Source organism: Tyto alba, unplaced genomic scaffold, assembly GCF_018691265.1.
Source record: "Tyto alba isolate M040663 unplaced genomic scaffold, T.alba_DEE_v4.0 Super-Scaffold_9, whole genome shotgun sequence".
NCBI lineage: Eukaryota > Metazoa > Chordata > Aves > Strigiformes > Tytonidae > Tyto > Tyto alba.
In genome coordinates, this window is record NW_024881330.1 from 40,164,690 (window position 1) to 40,182,845 (window position 18,156).

Sequence of the window (18,156 nt, forward strand, 5' to 3'; positions counted from 1 at the left end):
CAGGATGGAGGACCAGGAGTAGGACCCGTAATAAAAAGGCAGGAAATTATTAATTCACCTGCAACTTGTTCCTTGTTAAGAATTCCACTGTATTTAATTAAATAAAAAAATAACCGTAAAACAAAAATACCGATCATTTCTCCTGTCATTTGCCCCAATTCTCCATCCTTGTAAGTTATGTAGGTTGCTGATGATACAAACACGAAGGTTTGTATTAGACTCTCAGCTTTCAGTCGTGAAAAAAAGCTTCTCTGAAACAACAGATTTAAATTTCTTCAAATAAATATAAAATAGGAGCATGTGTTTAGCCATGGGAAAATAAGACGATTGCCAAATCCCACTGGAAGTGACCATCAGCAGATATGAATCCTGTAGTCAAGTACTAAACCGAAGCATAAATTTAAAAATATTTCTAGTTAAGTGACTCCTCAGATAAAGCTAATGATTTCAAGAAAAAACACATTCAGGACACCAACATACCATAGAAATTTTCAACATACTAACTCTGATGAACAGGTCTGGTAACTCGTAAGCCTACAAGAATCAGTGTGCTGCTGCAGACTTGTGTTTTTATGCTAATGCTGCAAACTGGCTTTACCCAAAACTCCAGAGCAGCTAATTTAATGGCACAAATCATCTTCATCACAGTCAAATCATGGCACCTGGGGGAAAAAGTATTCTTGAAGTTGCTTGTACCTCCTCAACCGTAAAAGACCAAAAAATCCACAGCAAAAACAGCTCAAAACTACAAGTCCTTGGCCCAAAGGCCTGTTCACTGCAGAATAACTGCAACCCTTTATTTAGAGAAGTACATACAGCCTTCTCAAGAGTGAGGAAGAAATAAGCCTTCAATTATGTTATTAACTGTTAGGCTGGAATATTTAGAGTTTTAGAACATGAACTTTTGTGGACAGAGTATTTCATATTATAACCTTTGAGACACCTGCATGTGAACTACCTCACAGACAGATCAGGTTATATCAGCGTAACAGACTATTCTACTCTACAAAGGTGAAATAACTTCAATGCTTTTAGCAAAAGGTAACTTTAATGGTCTACTTCTCCTTCATTTGGAAAAGTATAGTCGATTACATTGCGTACATTGCTCAGATACAGGAGTTCTTCAGAGCCTCAAAAAATAAAGCAGAAGCCCATAAACTTTAGACAAAAAAATTGCTATTACCAGCTTTTATTTTTTAGATGAATACTGTGGATTTTCTTCTCAGCTTTTCTTTCACCATTTTCCACAACTCCTAATATGGCCTAAGTTTTTTACATAGATTTTACATAAATACACACACATAGATTTACTTAATCTATATATAAAAATAATATACCATTGTAATCAATCAAGGTTCAGTATTAGTGTCTTTTAAATTCCAGTTAGTCTGGCACCTTCAACAATCTTTCCAACATACACTTGTTTGCTCATCTATGAACATTTGAAAAGGGAAACTAAAATTTCCAGGGGAAGCCATGAGATTTTGTCAAACATGCAGCACCGAGTACCCCAAGAGATCAGCTAGCAGCCACATGGAATAACCTGTGTCAAAACAAGAAGTACCCAATAGTATTTGTAAGTTTTTTAAAAAATTTGGAGTTGTTCTACTTATCGACAGGAAAATAGTCAAAAAGCTAAACACTCAAGAAATGAAAAAGCTAACAGTTCTCTCTGGAGCTGTGGGACATGGCTTATGAGTAGTAATTTATGGGGAAAATCCTAATGATCTGAAATCATAACATTTCCTACTAAATAAAATTATAGGACACACATTGAAAGATAATTGGTTATGCAAAGACAGTAAGGAGTTAAGTCTGTTCTTACTACTGCATAAAACAATTAAATAACCAGGAGAAACTCAACTTCATTTTAGCTTGCCAGCAGTAACTGACTTAATCTGCACTCTCTGCCAGGTTAGAATACTGCGTCAAACCACTCCAGCTGATAGTACTTTTCATTAATATCCCTCTCCATTACAGTACATCCAAGTATAAATGAAACCAAGGCAGAAACTTGAAAACTGAAAACGCAGGAAGGGCCTGTGACAGGGGTGACCCTGCTGGTGACTCAGCAGGACTTTCCCTGTTTCTTCCCCTGCAAGGGAGGGCAGGAAATTTCAGAAGAATGTGTTCATACCAAACACAGCTATGAGTATTTAAAGCAAAGTCACACGCCCACGGATAGGAAGGCCAGTAGAGTAAGCCTGGCAGTGAACTGGTAACACACACAAAGCGAATTCCTTCTCCACAAGAAGCTGAACACCGCACCCCCGCATCCTCCAACACCGCTGGTGCCCACCATTAGGCTCTACCATTAGTCAAGCACGGAGGCTACACCGCAACTGTTTGTCATTTACATATTCCTACGTTTGACTATAAATAATGTAGATGCCATTTGTGGAACATGATTAAAGAACAGGACTCAAACTTCAGCCCAGAGAATAGCTATGGGTCAATAAGAAGCTCTGTAAAACAACACAGCCAGGATAGCCTATTCTTGGCAGAGAAAACTGCACTTGCTCTATCACTAATAAAATTCTCTGGAAATAACAATAATGTAAGAGCAACTTCATAGCATTAGATCCCAGAGGCCTGTCTAACTTGATATTCCCTCTCTGATAAAGTCTGTGGAAGAGTACCAGAACAAGACATACACAGAGTAGATGCACCCCAAAAACAAACTCTCAGCCACTTCTTTACAGCACAGATCTGCTGAGCCAAATGTGGTGCCTTCGTGTTTATCCAATGATGATGCATTTTTCTGCACAACATCTCAGAGATCAGCATCTTAATGTGCGTTTCTGAGCTCACCGCCTGATAATTTGCTGAATACCTTAAAAGAATTCAAGGAGACAAAACCAGGTGACAAACAACCCTTATTTCACATTCACCTTCTTCAGGCTCCCATATCACTGACAATTTTAGAGGCTTTCACCATCTCTCTCCTTCCCTTACCCCCCATAAATCACGCCCCCCGGCTCTGTGCTTTTTCAAGTGCTACTCTGTTTTCTGTGGAAGGGACCCAGAGCTGCGCAGCACTTGCCACACTGGCATACCACACATACATGTGGCAACATGGTAACAATCTTTGTTTTGCTCTCTACCGCTTCCGTAACAATTCCTACTGTTTTATTTCTTTCACTGCCATAGCACGTTTTCAGATAGCCATTTGACACCAAGATCCTGTTCCTAAGGAGAGGTTATGGCCTGCCATTTCACTGCCCAGGCACCACAGAATCATTTAGGTTGGAAACGACCCTGAAAATCGAGTCCAGCCGTAAACCTAGCACTGCCAAGTCCCCCTCTAAACCACGTCCTCGAGTGCCATATTTACATGTCTGAGATACCTCCAGGGATGGCGGCTCAATCAGTTCCCTGGACAGACTGTTCCCGTGAAGAAATTTTTCCTACTATCCAATTTAAACCTCCCCTGGTCATGCCTTGACTCACACAGCTTATGGAGCAAGCGATCGACATTCCTGTTGTATTTCTAATTACTTAGTTTCATTATTGTTAGGCTCTTCACCATATCTGCACTTGGCTCTCAGCTTTGAGTATGTTAACAGCAGCAGTTAAACTCTGACATCTGACTTTTCACTCTTTTCCAGATCATTTATGAGCATTTTGGAGAGCACAAGCTCACAAGCCCAACACAGATGCCTCGGCTGTGAAAAGAGCTACCCCTACCCTCTGCTTTGCACCTTGGCTGATTACCCTGCCACAGCTGAACCTGCCTTTCCACCCCATGGCCACCGAGCTCTTCCAAAAGCCTTCGGTGAAGAACGTTTCAAAAGAGGGCTTGAAAAACCAAGCACCTTGACTGAATGTCCCAGCGCTACAGTGGTTCTTATCAATCTATCCAACTCCCCTGAAGCCAGCAACTCACTGCTAACAAGGTCCTAATAACCATGTCTAGTTTTCAGTTATTAATCTAAACCAGCTGAATTGTCAATCACCAGCTCTATCTCCCAGTCAAAATAATTTGCAGTTTTGCACACAAAAAAAAAAGAAATAACAAGCCCTAGAATTGACACGGCAATTTCTTTCAAGTTAAAAGCAAAAGAACTTCACTTTCCTTCCAACATATCTAAAAACAAAACAGTAATTTGGTTAACCACAAGTATTACAGCTTTCTCATGATAAGGCTAGCTTCAAATCACTGAAAAAAATAATTACTAAGATGGCTTCTGTTGATTTAAAAATACATAGTGATTTCCATTTCACTGACTATATTCATTTTGTTGATTTGTTTTATACAAATAAAAACAAACCAGTCATTTAAATAACTGTTCTTCAGTGAACAGTTTTCTGCCAACTGACACGAAGGGAAAAGCATGACACAGACAGGAGAGCTGCAAATTCCGTATTCAGTCTTGAGAGCAGGGGTTTCGCACATCTGCATTTTTCCCCAGGGGGTGGGGAGGAGTTGAGTTTTCATTGACTTGAACAATATTTATTTCATCCACACAGTTTTCAAGGGGGAAATGCCTGCCCGTCAAGAGTCTCATTACTACAGTCAGGTCTCCAACTAATTACTTAATGGGAAGGTATGTTAACAATAACTTTTACCAAATAAAAACTTAACAGAAGTAGGCTAACAGAGAAGCTACTTGGCTAGCTACAGCTGTTTGAATTACTGATTTTAATCAAGTAACTTATCATGTGGTTTTCCTCTAATTATTTCGTTTCAGCACTTACCTTTGTTCAAGCTATTCATCTGCAGTTCAGAACTTTGTAGTAGGTTGCATAGCTCATTTAAGGGTTGAACTGTCTGCTCTTCACCGATTAAAGGGAAATTAATGTCCCAAGAACATTTAACAAGCCTGTTCGTTCTACAAGTAAACCTCTTCCTCCCAAACCACCTCTTGCTGCCAAAAAAAGGTTACTGGATGGTCAGATGAGAACAGGGAATTAATGCCAGTGAAGAACACCACACCTTTAGGTCATAGTCAATCTCAAGTCCTCACTTCTCACACCCCCACCGTCACTCATTGTGAAAGATCCCAGTGCCACTGGGTTTTGGTCCTTTACTGTCTTAGAAGTCTTATGTTACCATTTCTACAATTTTCTTTCAAGTTTTTTTCTGCCAGTTATGTCATCCTTCATCTTCAGGGTAAAAACCACATCTTATACTTCTTTTTCCGATCCCCAGTCTTTCTGTACTCATTTCTCCACGCTGCCATTACCCCCTCTCAAATACCTGCTCATTCTCTTGGGCTTTTTCGTACAGTCTTGAATTCTCTCCTCTCTCATCCTGCTTACCCGCACGGTTGATAACGGAAGAGACGCTGTCAAGAGCTGCTCTCTCAAGAAGGAGCACACAACTCCACATCCATGCGAGAACTGTAACTTGGGTTCTCCAAACAAAGCCTGTGCGTGGAGGTGAGGGGAGAGGAAGGGCCAACACAGGTATAAAATTTTACGCCAATTTTGAGACGGGGCAGGGGAAAGACTGCCTCAAAGACATTCTTTGCCCCTTCAAGAGGGGAGTTTCCTCCTCCCTCCCAGAAAGACAGTGTTCTGTTCTTCCCCTTGCCCCGCTTAGTCCCTGATCTCCCTTCCCAGGGCTTCCCCACCCTACGGCACCTCCAGCGCTCCCCCCTCCTCTCTTTTCCACGGGGAATGTGGAAGCCTCTCCCAGCTGCTGAGCCGCTCCATCTACCACTCCTTGTCAGCTGCCCCTCTGCAGCGCATACATCTGATTCCCAGACCCACCTCACGCTGTGCGGAGCGGCTAGCAGAAGCAGCCGGCAGGCAGCAGCGGAGGGGACTGCTGAGCAGCTGCTTTCCGCACAGGCCTGGGACACTGGCTAGGACAGCTGTTTTTATGATTTATTAAGCTTATTGTAGCATCGTATCATTATGACTGCATTCCAACAATTGTCTCCAAATATTTATGGGCAGTTACTTGGCATTAATTACGGACTGGTTTTAAAAAAAAAAAAAAATAAAAAAATTAAACCTCTGATATCTTGACCACCTATTCATTCAGCACCAAAACTTCTCGAATGATGACTGATAGAGCCAGAGGCAAGCAATGGCAAATGCAAAGATCCCAAAAGGCATTTTTTTCCACTGAAGCTTAACATACTAGCATGTAGTCAAACCTGCTAAGCTACAAAGGATCAAGATGTTTTACCATTTTTAGCTTTTAATTGAAAAATGATGTGGAAGCAATACATTTTCATTGAAACCCGGCAGATCAGAGACTCGGTAAAATAAAACTTCCACCTTACTCAAGATTTCATTTAAGCCTCAGAAGATTTTATTTCAGACTATGATTCGTATGTGCTGTCTTCTCCTTGTGTAAACTGTCGCCCCATCACTTATGAGTTGCATTACTTAGTGCTGAAAAAGTTCATCCCGGAAATTTTTTCACGTGTAAAAATTTAAGCTTTAACTTAAAACCACAAAACATTCCCTAAGGATTTAAAGAAAACCCTCAGTTTGGCCAAAGCAAACACACAGTAACACACGCTTCTTTCTCCAAGTTGCAAATACAAAAATTAATAGTTTAAATGACAACTCTCACACGTGCATTCCAATTTCCCCTCACTGGAACCAACACGAAAAAAAAGTAGGTATTCAGCTTGTCCTGTTGCTGTATCACGTTTTGGTCTATCCATACTGTTATCCTGTAAAAATTACGGTAAGGACATTAGCAAGCTACCTGAACTCCATTTTACCTTCAGCTTCTCTGCACCAAGAAAGCCACATAGCCAGTAACAAAACAGGGGTCAAACGGGAGCAACTATTTTGAAACCATAGATCTTGTGTATCCTGAAACGCATTTACAGTAATTTAAAACATGTTCTACTCATTGGAAGTAGCTTACCTGAAGGACAGGCACTTTTTGTGGTGTGTTTTGTGGTGACTGGTGAAGCTGTGCCCAAGGCTGATGATGAGGATGTGGGGGTGGTGAAGACTGATGGTGTATCCCTGGATGAGGCTGCATGGGAGGACAGGTTGGCATTTGCTGTTGAAAAGACTGCTGTTGACTGGGAAGCTGCTGACCAGATATTAGTCGCTCTTGTATTGCTTGTGGATCTGCAAGGCCAACACCTGGACAGCCATTTGGTCTCATGTGCCCACCCATCTCCCGTGGTGTTGAAGACATACCCATAAACGGACGATTCTGTTGCATGTTTCGGGGGCCCATATTCCTTTGTCCAATTCCCATGGCACCAGGGGGCTGGTGTGACGGCTGAGGATGGGGTATATTTGGATAACTGCCAACTTCCATTGGTATTCCAGCACTACCAGGTCTAACCTGTGGAGGAGGTGTACCTGCTGGATTACTCATTGCTTTCATAGGTGACATGGGAGGTGGAGAGGCATAAGTTCCCTGAGGCTGTGAAGGGTGCATAGTTTGCGTGTTCATTTGGTTAAGTGAGCCACTAGGGTGGATGGGTTGCTGGTGCATTAGTCCTTGACCACTGTTTGATGGAAATCCGACAGCATTTGGGTATCTTGGTACAGATTGATTCATTGGAGTGTTATTTGTAAGGCCTAAATTCTGATTCATCCCTGTATTATTAACTAATCCCTGATTAAGGTTACTGTAAGGATATCGAGAATACTGCCCTGAGTTGTTTATAGTAGGTGAGGGTACCGTCTGGCTCCGAGAACTAAAATTAAGTGTTTGTGGCCTAACAGCACCCTGCTGGGGAGGATTAGGGGAGAATCTGGGACTGTGGGCTACTGATTCTCCGTGGAGAGCAGTGGGGGGATGGTGGTGAAATTGCTGGACTGAGTGTCGCAAAGAAGGGGCCATGCTGGGATTCTGCTGGGGCACATGAGACAAGTGGCCAGGTCCTGAGGTGGCAATGAAAGGGTTTCCCTGATTGAGGCCTTCTTGGCCTTGAGAAAACTGGTTCATCCTCTGCTGCTGCGGCTGACCGTGCTGCTGCATCGAAAAATCGCCACGAGCCATGTAGTTTCCCATCTGCTGCATGTGCTGAGGATGGCCCTGCCCGGGGGGTCCGGAGGGTGCCTGTGGCGGCTGCGTCGGCTGCGGCTGCTGCTGCTGTTGCTGCTGGTACGGCGCTCTTATCTGGTCTGGCACCTGAACTGCCCGTGGTCCCCACATGGAGCCACTGTCTACGAAGGGTTGCCCGTGTCTTTCATTCTGCATGCTGGGATAGACTCCCATCTGACCGCCAGCACCACTGCTGTGAGGAACCTGAGGAACTGGAGGGTTGTGATACTGTGAATGAGGAGACGCTATACCATTCCCAGGGGCATTGCTTATCATCCTGTTCGGCTGATCCATCAGGTGCATTTTCTGCTGTTCGTATTGATTATAGTGATCAAAATGGGTCAACTTGGCTTGATTTTGATTTGCAGGGGGATGATGAAGAGATGACTGTAAAGAGGGAAATCCTTGATCCATGGGCATTTGCTGCCCCATAGGATTTACTGTATTTTCAGGATATCCACATTCTCCAAGACCTTCCAACCCTTCACTGAAAATATTCCCATCTTCTCCAAACAGACTCATCATTCCTGGATCTGCCATTTTTTTTTTCCAGCACACAGCTCCTCAGAGCTACAACTAGAATGCTAGTCTGTGCTTCACCTCGGTGAGGTGTTTTGTCCTCAAAGCCTTTAATCCTCAACTAATCTCCTTCATGTCATTCCATATTTCCTTAATTCTTTTGGACCACGCAGTGTCAGGCAAAGTCTGGTTACTGCTCCTGGAAAAAGCGGGGGGAGGGGGGAGAAAGAGAGGAAGATATTGAAATAAATAACGTCAGGTAATATAAAGAAAACATACTTGACTGTTTTTTAGACAACACTAGCTAGTTTCAGCCCCTGAAATACATCTTAAAAATCTATTTCACTTTACGAAGGATTCATTAGCTTTATCAGAGGCTTTATTATTAGAGAGAGTTAGGAAGCAAGCAAAACACTAGCCTTAACCTTAAATTAATCCATTCACTACACTTCCTAGTGCTCCTTTCTTGGGTGGAACAGAACAAAAGAACACAACATGCAGCAGCAGCAGCTGCCACAGCAGGTAGGCAGATGTATGAATATAGCCAAGCAGCCCATCTGCCGAACTAAAGCCCTGAAAACGCTCTAGTTACCAACAGCATGTCCTTAACCTTATTCCCTTGAGCTGTGTAATCAGATGAGCAAGCAGAAGCACCAAGTCCTACGACAGACTAAAGTTAGTTATACGGACAAGAGATTTTTGAAACGCATACAGAGATGACCCTCTAAAACATACCAAATTCCAAGATTTAGCATTTAGAAAGAAAAAAAAAAAAAATTTTTTTTAAACACACAATTTATCTTCATTTAATGAAGTTGTAAACTGACAGATGTGACGCTTCTTCACATTTAAGCAAAACTATATGCTCAATTTGTGTAAGAAAATGAAATTCAAAAGCTTCATTCTATGATAGGGTAGATTCCTAAATCCATACACTAATTTCTCTCATGATGATAACAGGGAACGCTATCATTGGAGTTCATTATTCTTCTTCAGGCAATCATGCTATTAACTGCAACTACAGCACTTTAGAAGACCACACTGAAGTTTTGTTCTCTCCAGAATTATAATCTTGAAAACTCACGCAGGGGAACTAGTAATGGCAAAAGAATTTAAGTACTAAAATGTTAACCTAACAAGGTACACACTTGGACTTGGGGAAAAAAGAAAAAAAAAGCAACACACAATAACAGAGTAGATTCAGGGAAGTTCCTGTTTAGGTTTGACACAGGGAAGAGAGTAACATGTTCTGAAGTGTGTCCCCCCATCCCCTCCCCACAACTTAAAAGATTTTGTTTGGATCTGCTTATTAGGAACAAAATTAGTCTGATGATATCTTTCCTTTAGGTCAGAATTTTAAATGCTGTGTCTTATATCTCAAAATAAACTTTAAAACGTTAGTCAAGGAAGCCATTCACATAGCAAATAAAAACATCTATTTTTTTAATCTTTGCTGTAATTTAGTAGTGACTGTACTTACAGATACCAACTTGCCCTCACTCAGTGATCAAAGAAAAAGAAGATTTACAAGTCTGTACTTTCACATCTCACATTTTGTTGCGGAGGAGGGATGCTTTCAGTCACTTTGGACGCAAAATGCCAGGCCAGACTATTTTAACCAAAGGTAATTTGTCCCAGACAAGTTTTAGGGATAAAATATCAGCACATTTATTACACTTCTTGTAGCCATTGTCAAGAGGACCTTCTACAGCATAAAGCAGAGGGCAGGAGGAAAAGCACAAGCATTTATCACTCCTCTTAAAATAGCATTTGAATGTCACCTTTAAAACCACACTCTTAAATCTCTTTAGTGCTCGGCTAGGATATTAACACTTATATTTCTAAATCACATGGGGGTAAATTCCTGTGAGCCACCTTCATATCTCTAATATCTATGTCTTTTTATTTCATTTTCCTTATTAAGCAGAAGCCATACGTAATATTTACCACCTCAATCAGCTTATTAAAGCACAGCGTAAGGAAGTTCCAACAAGGTGAGAAGGAGCCTCCTTCACCAGAACAAGCTTTTGGTATTGGACTGCTCCCAAGCAGACCACTCCGCCATGGTGAAGATGCCTTCAGCGATTTAAGACTGCTCAAGGACTTCTGACACTGCTGATGCACACCGCCATCAGGAGCTGGCAAAGCTGGACATCAGTGTGTACCAAGAGTCTCCATCTAACAGAACAGTTACTTTGCTTGGAAATGCTACAAAGCATAGTTCACAGATACTGTTCCCTCCCAACCACTGACGTCACCTGGGCAATACCACACTTGAGACAAGCAGAGCATCTCGCCCATCGGCTAACCTGTTTATAGCCACAGAATTATGAACAGGTAAGAATTTTCACTCAGTTTATTATATAAATCACGCCTACCAAATGAACCATTATTTAAGACAAGCATGTTCTACTCTACTGAAGCACTAATAAAACTTCGCAATAAAAATAACTGAAATCTAGATAGAAGAATTCTCTTTGCTATCTGTTGCAGACAAGCTAACAGAGCATCTCCAGTAACAAGGTTACAAGCATCAAGCACACATTTGATTCATACTGCTTTGTTTACTGTTTTTCAGCCAACAGGCTTCCAATAAAATTCAAGCCAGAGTCAGCCACCGATAACGGTCAACATTGGCTCTCACCAAATCTTCTTCTACTTCTCCAAACAAAAGTCACACCTCTGTTGTGATATATGGCCAACAGCACATGTTGAAGAAGGAAAGACAGTAGCAGGTACAGCCTGATCAAAATAAATTAACCGAAGTTTTGATAAGAAAACAGCTAGTACTGGAATTACCTAATAAGATTTCAACCTTCTACACTAACAGGATGTCTTCTAGGTAATTAAGCAAGTCATGAGAGTCACAGCCTCATTTTAAGTTACAATCATTTCTTTGCCTCTTTCACAACAAGCAATGCATTTTCTCTCCCAAAATACTCCAGGTTGGTCCAAAAAGAATAAAAACAACAACAAAAAAAAAGCCCCCCCCACAAAGGTAGGGCCTGCATCAAGCAATAATTCTACCTAAAATATTCACTAAGCACCACTGTTCACTTCCCCATGAAAGCCGACTTACTAACAAGATGACTGACTATGATAAACTCGGCTTAAAATCCTTTTTTGGATTAAACAGTTTAAAAATATTACTTTGTGCATCATCTTCTCTACTATCCCATAAGTTAATACCAACAGACATTTGTGAAGCAGTGACTATTTTCCAGGTACAAAGGAAAGAATACCTGAACCCTTAAAAAGGCAAACTGCTGAATAAAAGTATAAATGTATGAAGAGGGAGTGAACTTTTTTTCTTTTAAATCATCTTAAATTATACAGATTCTGCTATAAAACGTTATAGCTTGTCTGTTCCTGAACACGAAAGATTGCACCAACAAGGCTGAACTGAAGAGTCAATGAATATATTTCCTTAAGACTGCCCAGACAACCTGTTTCTATTCAAAGAAATGGTATGATCCCAACTACCCGGACACAGTCAATTGCTTAACAACCCTGCTGTCTCAACAGACAAAGCTTACATTACTCCAGTCTGTAACATTCCAGTCCTAAACAGCAAGATCTCAAATTTAAGTAGTAGTTAACCATTGCTCAACTTAATATATCAGAGCTACATGGACTCAGTAGCCTTGGGCAGCTTCCCACTTTTATGAGTGGAACTAAAACTGGCTGCTGCATACGCACAACCCCATCTAGGGCTGCAAACACTAAAACCTGAACTTCATTAGTCTTGCTCCCAAAGCAGCAGATCCAGGCAGTCAAGACCATGAAGCAGCCAAGGCAGCACGCAGAGGCACGTGCCCTCCACAACGCCATCCTCACATTCTGCCGTTCAGAAGAACGTTTTGCCAATCAACAGGTTCCCCAATTCAGGTATAGATCCTTCTATACAAGAAATTTAGCAGCATTTCTTGACAGCCATGCAGCAATTAAACTGAATAAATAGAACGCAAGAAGGCAGCTAATGCTGACTGCTTCAAGCTTTGAAGTGAGACGTGTCATGCAGAGTTGGTATTTTTACAGCTACCAGTTGATACCTCAGACAAAACTCTTATGTACTTGACAGGCACAAACAAAACAATTTATTCATATAATGGAACTATGCACCTATAACACAATACAATGAACACTGCAAATAGGGTGCTATTTTAAAGAACTAGGCTAAAAAGACCTCTCATGCTAAAAACCAAAGCCATGCCAAAGGTCATTTTGAGGCTGGAGCCTCAAAATGTAGGATTAAACATTAGGCTACTAAATCTGTATTTAAACATTGCGTGTTTAAACTGCTTTTCAAAACTGCTAAGCTCCTACTGGCTGTTAGGGGTAGTATTTAAGCATTTGCCACATGGAAGTAGATGACACAAATGACAGCAATTAAAGTCACATTCTTATTTTATGAACAAAGTTGGAGGAAAACATTCTCCAAAAACTTTATAAACACATACAACACCCTGACAACACGGGAAAAGTCATGCCAAGACATTCAAATTGGGGAAGATGGCTGATGAGAGTTCTACCTTTCACCTCATTTGCCTACTGAGCGAACAATGCTGCTGATGCCAGGACAGTTATGCAAGTGCCTGACCGCATCCATGGGCAGCACGCCTCGTCTCCTGCATGTTTAATGCTTAGTTCTTGTTGTTGTCACAGACAACTCTTCATGCATGATATGTACCTCCGGCATATAGATTAGCCTAAATAAGGGAGCAGATCTGTAAAGTGATTGCAACATGATTTCTGAGTGTAACTTCCAAAGAAACTTGGTTATCTGAACGACTAAAGACGCTTTCCCCCCCCCCCCCTTCATATAGAGTACTTCCCTAGTATACACTTCACACTGTACATCTGTGTTAAAAATTAAGTCCATATAGTTCGTATCAGATCAAAGGACAGCAGGAATCTCGTTCCCCCCTGCCCCAGTAAAGGGAGATGGGATTTGCAAGGATGAAAAGAATGACCTCATGCACTTCAGGAATATTCTGCATTCAGTGGGTAGTCAGCAAATACAGTATAAGCATTTCTGAAAAGATTAATTTCACATCGATCTTCGTAAAATTCAGTTAGTTCTCTACAGAAACACATCCTTACAGAAATTTGCAGTGGCAAATTTAAGACGGTCAATATCTCTTGTTAAACTAAGAATTGGGGAGGGGGGCAGGAGTGAAAACCTCACATGCCTTTCCTCAAGTCACAGTTTTTCCATACGTGCAGTCAGCTAAATGCCATGAATGCTATTCAGTAACATCTTTTGGGCAAGAAATCCATTAAATCCTAAGCTTCCCATACAATAGTTAAGCGGAAGCCAGACTGCATTTTATTTCCTTAATGCATGATGCACTTTGGCAAAGAACAGGCTTTTACAGAGGCAACTGAGGGCACAACAGCCTTCGAATATTTGGCAGCTTGTTGCTGTCGAGCAGCTGATGCAGGAATGACCAGCTAGAGTTCAGGCTGTGCCACACATTTGGAAACAATATCCTACGTCATTCAAGTTCACAGGAGCTCTGATACGAGACCACAACAGCATCACGTAGGAGTACTCTGATGCAAACCCACCGAGCCTCGTCGTTACATCACACGCTCCCGTTGCGAATGACCTCTGCACTCGCCGCACCAGTTGGGCTGCAAACTTTTCCTAACATGGGGCACTGCTAATTTTAAATCAGCACTTACAGCACTAAATAAGAAGCCTCGGCACGTCTTATTCTTCCCAGTCCAGAAGAAAAAGGGTAATAAAGCCATTTATTAGAAGTACATACTTGGAGGTTTTTAATGAGGCAACCAGAGGAATAAAAACAAAAGTTTTTTTACATTTAAGTACATTACAAACATGAGGTGGGAGGAGAGGGGACAAACCTAAGCCAGAAACACTTCAGTTTTACTGTGATGTAGCCTGGAATTTTAAGAGGCCTTTTTTGGTCATACGACCACCCTGTCTCCCAACATAAGTTTAAAATACAGATGTAAGGAGGAGGTTTATCTAAAAATAGCCCTAGATAAGCAAGAGAAACAATTGCAGTCGCAAAAATATTCCAGGAATACTCTTTTAAAATTTTCGATAGCGGTGTTAACCCTTGCAAAGAGCGCTTACAAAGGGGGAACGGTCCGGGTTTAACGTAACCCTAAATAAGGCTTAACGTTACAAGTGCAGCCCACGCAGCCGCTCGAGTTTTCGGTGTCGGGGGGCCGGGAGAGTTTCGTAGCGGCTCCCGCCTGCCGGCCCTCGCTCGGTGCCAGCTGCCGCCCTGATCCACGGGCTGCGCGACGGCCAGGCCGACACAAAGCCCAGGCAGGGCCATGGGGGAGGTGGTGTCAGGGAAAAGACTTATATTGTTGCCATCCGTCACCAAGAAATCTCCCAGCAATTACATTCTCTTATAAAGCTGACACTAAACCGGCCGGGGGATTCAAGAGGTGGGGCCAGCGGCGACCCGCTGAGGCGCTGAAAAAACACCCCGCGCAACTGATTACTCTTGTTAAGGGCCGTGCTTTTTGTGCACCTACTGCAGTTGTCACTGATTAACCAACTGATCTGGCAATTTCCTACATTCTTTTGCATTTAAAAAGGATCTGAGAGGCCGAGAGTCATCCCCTTTCATATTCGAGGGGGAGCGGGAGGCTGCGCCCCCCGTCCCTCCGTGGCGTGGCGGGGCGCGGAGGGGCCCCCGCTCCAGCAGGCCCCGCCGCCCTCCTCCCCCAGCCCAGGCCTGCCAGGCCTGCAGCTGAAAATAATTTATCTGCTCGCCCTGCCGGGCTCCCGGCATATGCGATTGGGAGGGAAACGTATCCATCATGAATAAACTTGAGCACAAAGACAGGCTGAGTGTCACAGGATACAAAAGGGCAGAGGTCGCCGCTGCGAGCGGGAGGGTTTGCGCAGGGCCGGGCTGGGCGTGCATGGCAGCCTCATGCAACCTCCCCACAGCAGCGCCAGGCTGGAGCCCTTCCAGTTTGTCACGTCCCCCGAAGTAAACACAGCCCCGCACGGGCCAAGTCACGGAAAACATTGCAAGCAACAAAATAATCGGAGGGGTGACGAAGCTCAAAGCAAAGCAGAGCCGTTTCTCTTCCTTTTTTTCTGGAAGTAGCGCGCAGTGTTTACACCCAGAAAGCTGGGAACTGTAAAAATTCATGAGGTGGATACTCAAATGTTTCCCAGGGTTTCTGAACATGTGATTTTCACTGAAATGTATTTTTTTAATCATGGGCAGGTTTTAAGACTTAATCGTATCCCAAAAGGCTATTTCCAGCTATAGAATTATGAGCGCTTTAAAGCAGCCAGACCCTATATTTTACTTTACCTGCTATAAGGCCAATACAATCATGTTTCATTCATAGTTTATGAAGTCTGAAAAACCACTTGATGAAATTACAGTCTACCGATACCACACATGGTATATTTGTCCACGTATATTCCATAATCATTTCAATTTATGACTTGTACTTAAGAGTCATTTTCCTGTACATGTGTTCTTCATAAATACTGGTAGATCACAGTCTGCGCTTGTACAGGAACCACATATCCACACTCATTTCTGCAAAGATAAATACACCTTATACATCCAAAGTGAAAAGCCAGAGTTTTCACAGAACTAAAGAGAACATATTTCAGGATTGTGGAACAAAATAGTAGCTCTCCCTTATGTTCTTTACATGTGGCAAAATGAATCATCCTACATCTGAACTTAAGCCCTCACTCAACTTCCAGTATTGATGATAATTTTTGCCCAGTGTACTTAAGTATACCATCTTGAACCTTTCAGCAAAGAAAAAAACCATTACATATTACACTGGGGAGCACAAATTACCTTTTTAAGAATAACATCAATGTTTTATAAAGTATTTTAAATGGAATCACACATGATCTGTTAGATTTTACATATCTTAACTGTCCATTAGAGAAAAAAACCTGTAATACCAGACTAATTCTGTACGTTATCATATGCAATAGACTATTTAAAAGAAATGTTAAATTATTTCACTAACTTAAAGCCCACCGTAAAGAAAAAGCATTAGGAAGGGAGTGGTCTGGAGAAAGACCGTACACTGCAGGACACAGTGCAGTAGATGGAGTAAACAGATTTCAGGAACCTTCATTTACTGTCTAGACCATTAACTAGGTCCAACAGTGTCTCAGAATATGGGGGACAGCTGAAATACAGGACAGATTCCAAAAAGAACTTCCACAACTACTGTTTATTGTGCTACTTATCAGAGTTTGTTTGTTTTAACAAAATTCAGATATGCATCTTGAACATCCTGTTGTTTTTTTGAAGAAGGATATGCCAAAAATGGTGGTTTATTCTTGGCCTGTGGAATGGAAGCAGGCTCTTGCATGTACAAATTAAGTTTTACTTTTTTGGTTTTTAACATGATGCCTGGCTCGCAGTGATCATCAGTGCTTATTCAGACCACAACATAAAGGACTATACCACGCTGTTCTCTGCAATGGAGAATGACAATAGGAAGAGAGTTTGGAGCAATCAACAGCTCCCAGTGTATAAGACTGAGGTATTTAAAGGTAAACAAACTGCTGTGTTCAAGTTCACTTAGACATGGAGGAAGGGTGCCTACAACAGTATGAGCAATGGTGCCAGAAGTTATAAATTGGAATAGGGACCGTCAGATCAGTATAACCCTCATCATGCATTGTGTGCAGCGTGGCTTTTCTTTGCAAGCAGGACTGACCTAGCATGCTTTTCCCTCTATAAAATCAGGGGAGATTCAAATAGAAAATAACCAAATCTTGTGCAAAACTTTAATGGGTCTCCAGGATCTTCTTCACAAAGAAGAAAACTAACCAGAGTGTTTTTAAGTGTGTTGCTTAATTGATACGCATTTCTAAAGTTACCCCGGTGTAGTTATGTTCAAACAAACAAAAAAAGCCTTACAGGGAAAAATTTGTCATCTAAAGCTTTAGAACTATGCAGTCTCACTCCCATTCTCATCGAGATTTTGAAGACCTTGGAAGCAGCTTGCAAGTCAAAGATAATTACTGACCCAGTACCCAGAGCCACAGACATTCAAGCTATTGCAAGCAGTAGAAGCAGCTGACGTTCATCTACCACAAAAATCTTTTACCCCCAGCAGAGAAGTTCTTGAGCTACCTTCAATTCTCCACAAGCTTTTCAGAGATTGATGATGAACATACAAGGAGCAGTACTGCATTCATCGATAAGATGTTAAAGGAAATTTTTATTCATCTGAAAACAAACTTTGAAACTGGTTCCATTTCACTGTAGGTAACTACCTTCTCTCAGGAAGCAGGGCTAAACTTAATTTTACAATAAAAAGCACTATCTTCACTGTTCCTAATGATTCACATTCCATTTCAATTTACATTTCAAGAGTATTGATCTTGCTGCAGTATCTACAGAGGACCAGAAGTTTCCAAGTCCTTTTAAATAAACAGAAAAACAAAACAAAAAGGTATATTCCTACACTGCCCTCCCCTCAACAAAACCAAAAATTTATTTCTACTCACTACAAACCTGTGAGGTTAAAATTTAGTGTAGAGGTTTTCTGTGTTTTGGTTGATCGGTTGTTTTCTTTATGTAGGAAAAGCAAGCAAATTAAAGGGGGTGGGGGGTGGGTGGGGAGGGCAGGATGAATAAAAGATTAGAGTACTATTTTACAAGTGTGAT

At 41.8% G+C, this 18,156-nt stretch overlaps 1 protein-coding gene across 1 annotated transcript in view; it reads right to left on the reverse strand.

The window, feature by feature from the left end:
* The window catches only part of CHD7 (chromodomain helicase DNA binding protein 7), a 133,017-nt gene that overhangs the window by 82,439 nt on the left and 32,422 nt on the right, over positions 1 to 18,156 (reverse strand). Inside the window, 1 exon segment of the mRNA XM_042785780.1 lies at positions 6,836 to 8,696. Coding sequence (XP_042641714.1) covers positions 6,836 to 8,518 — 1,683 coding nt within the window. The 5' untranslated portion in view covers positions 8,519 to 8,696.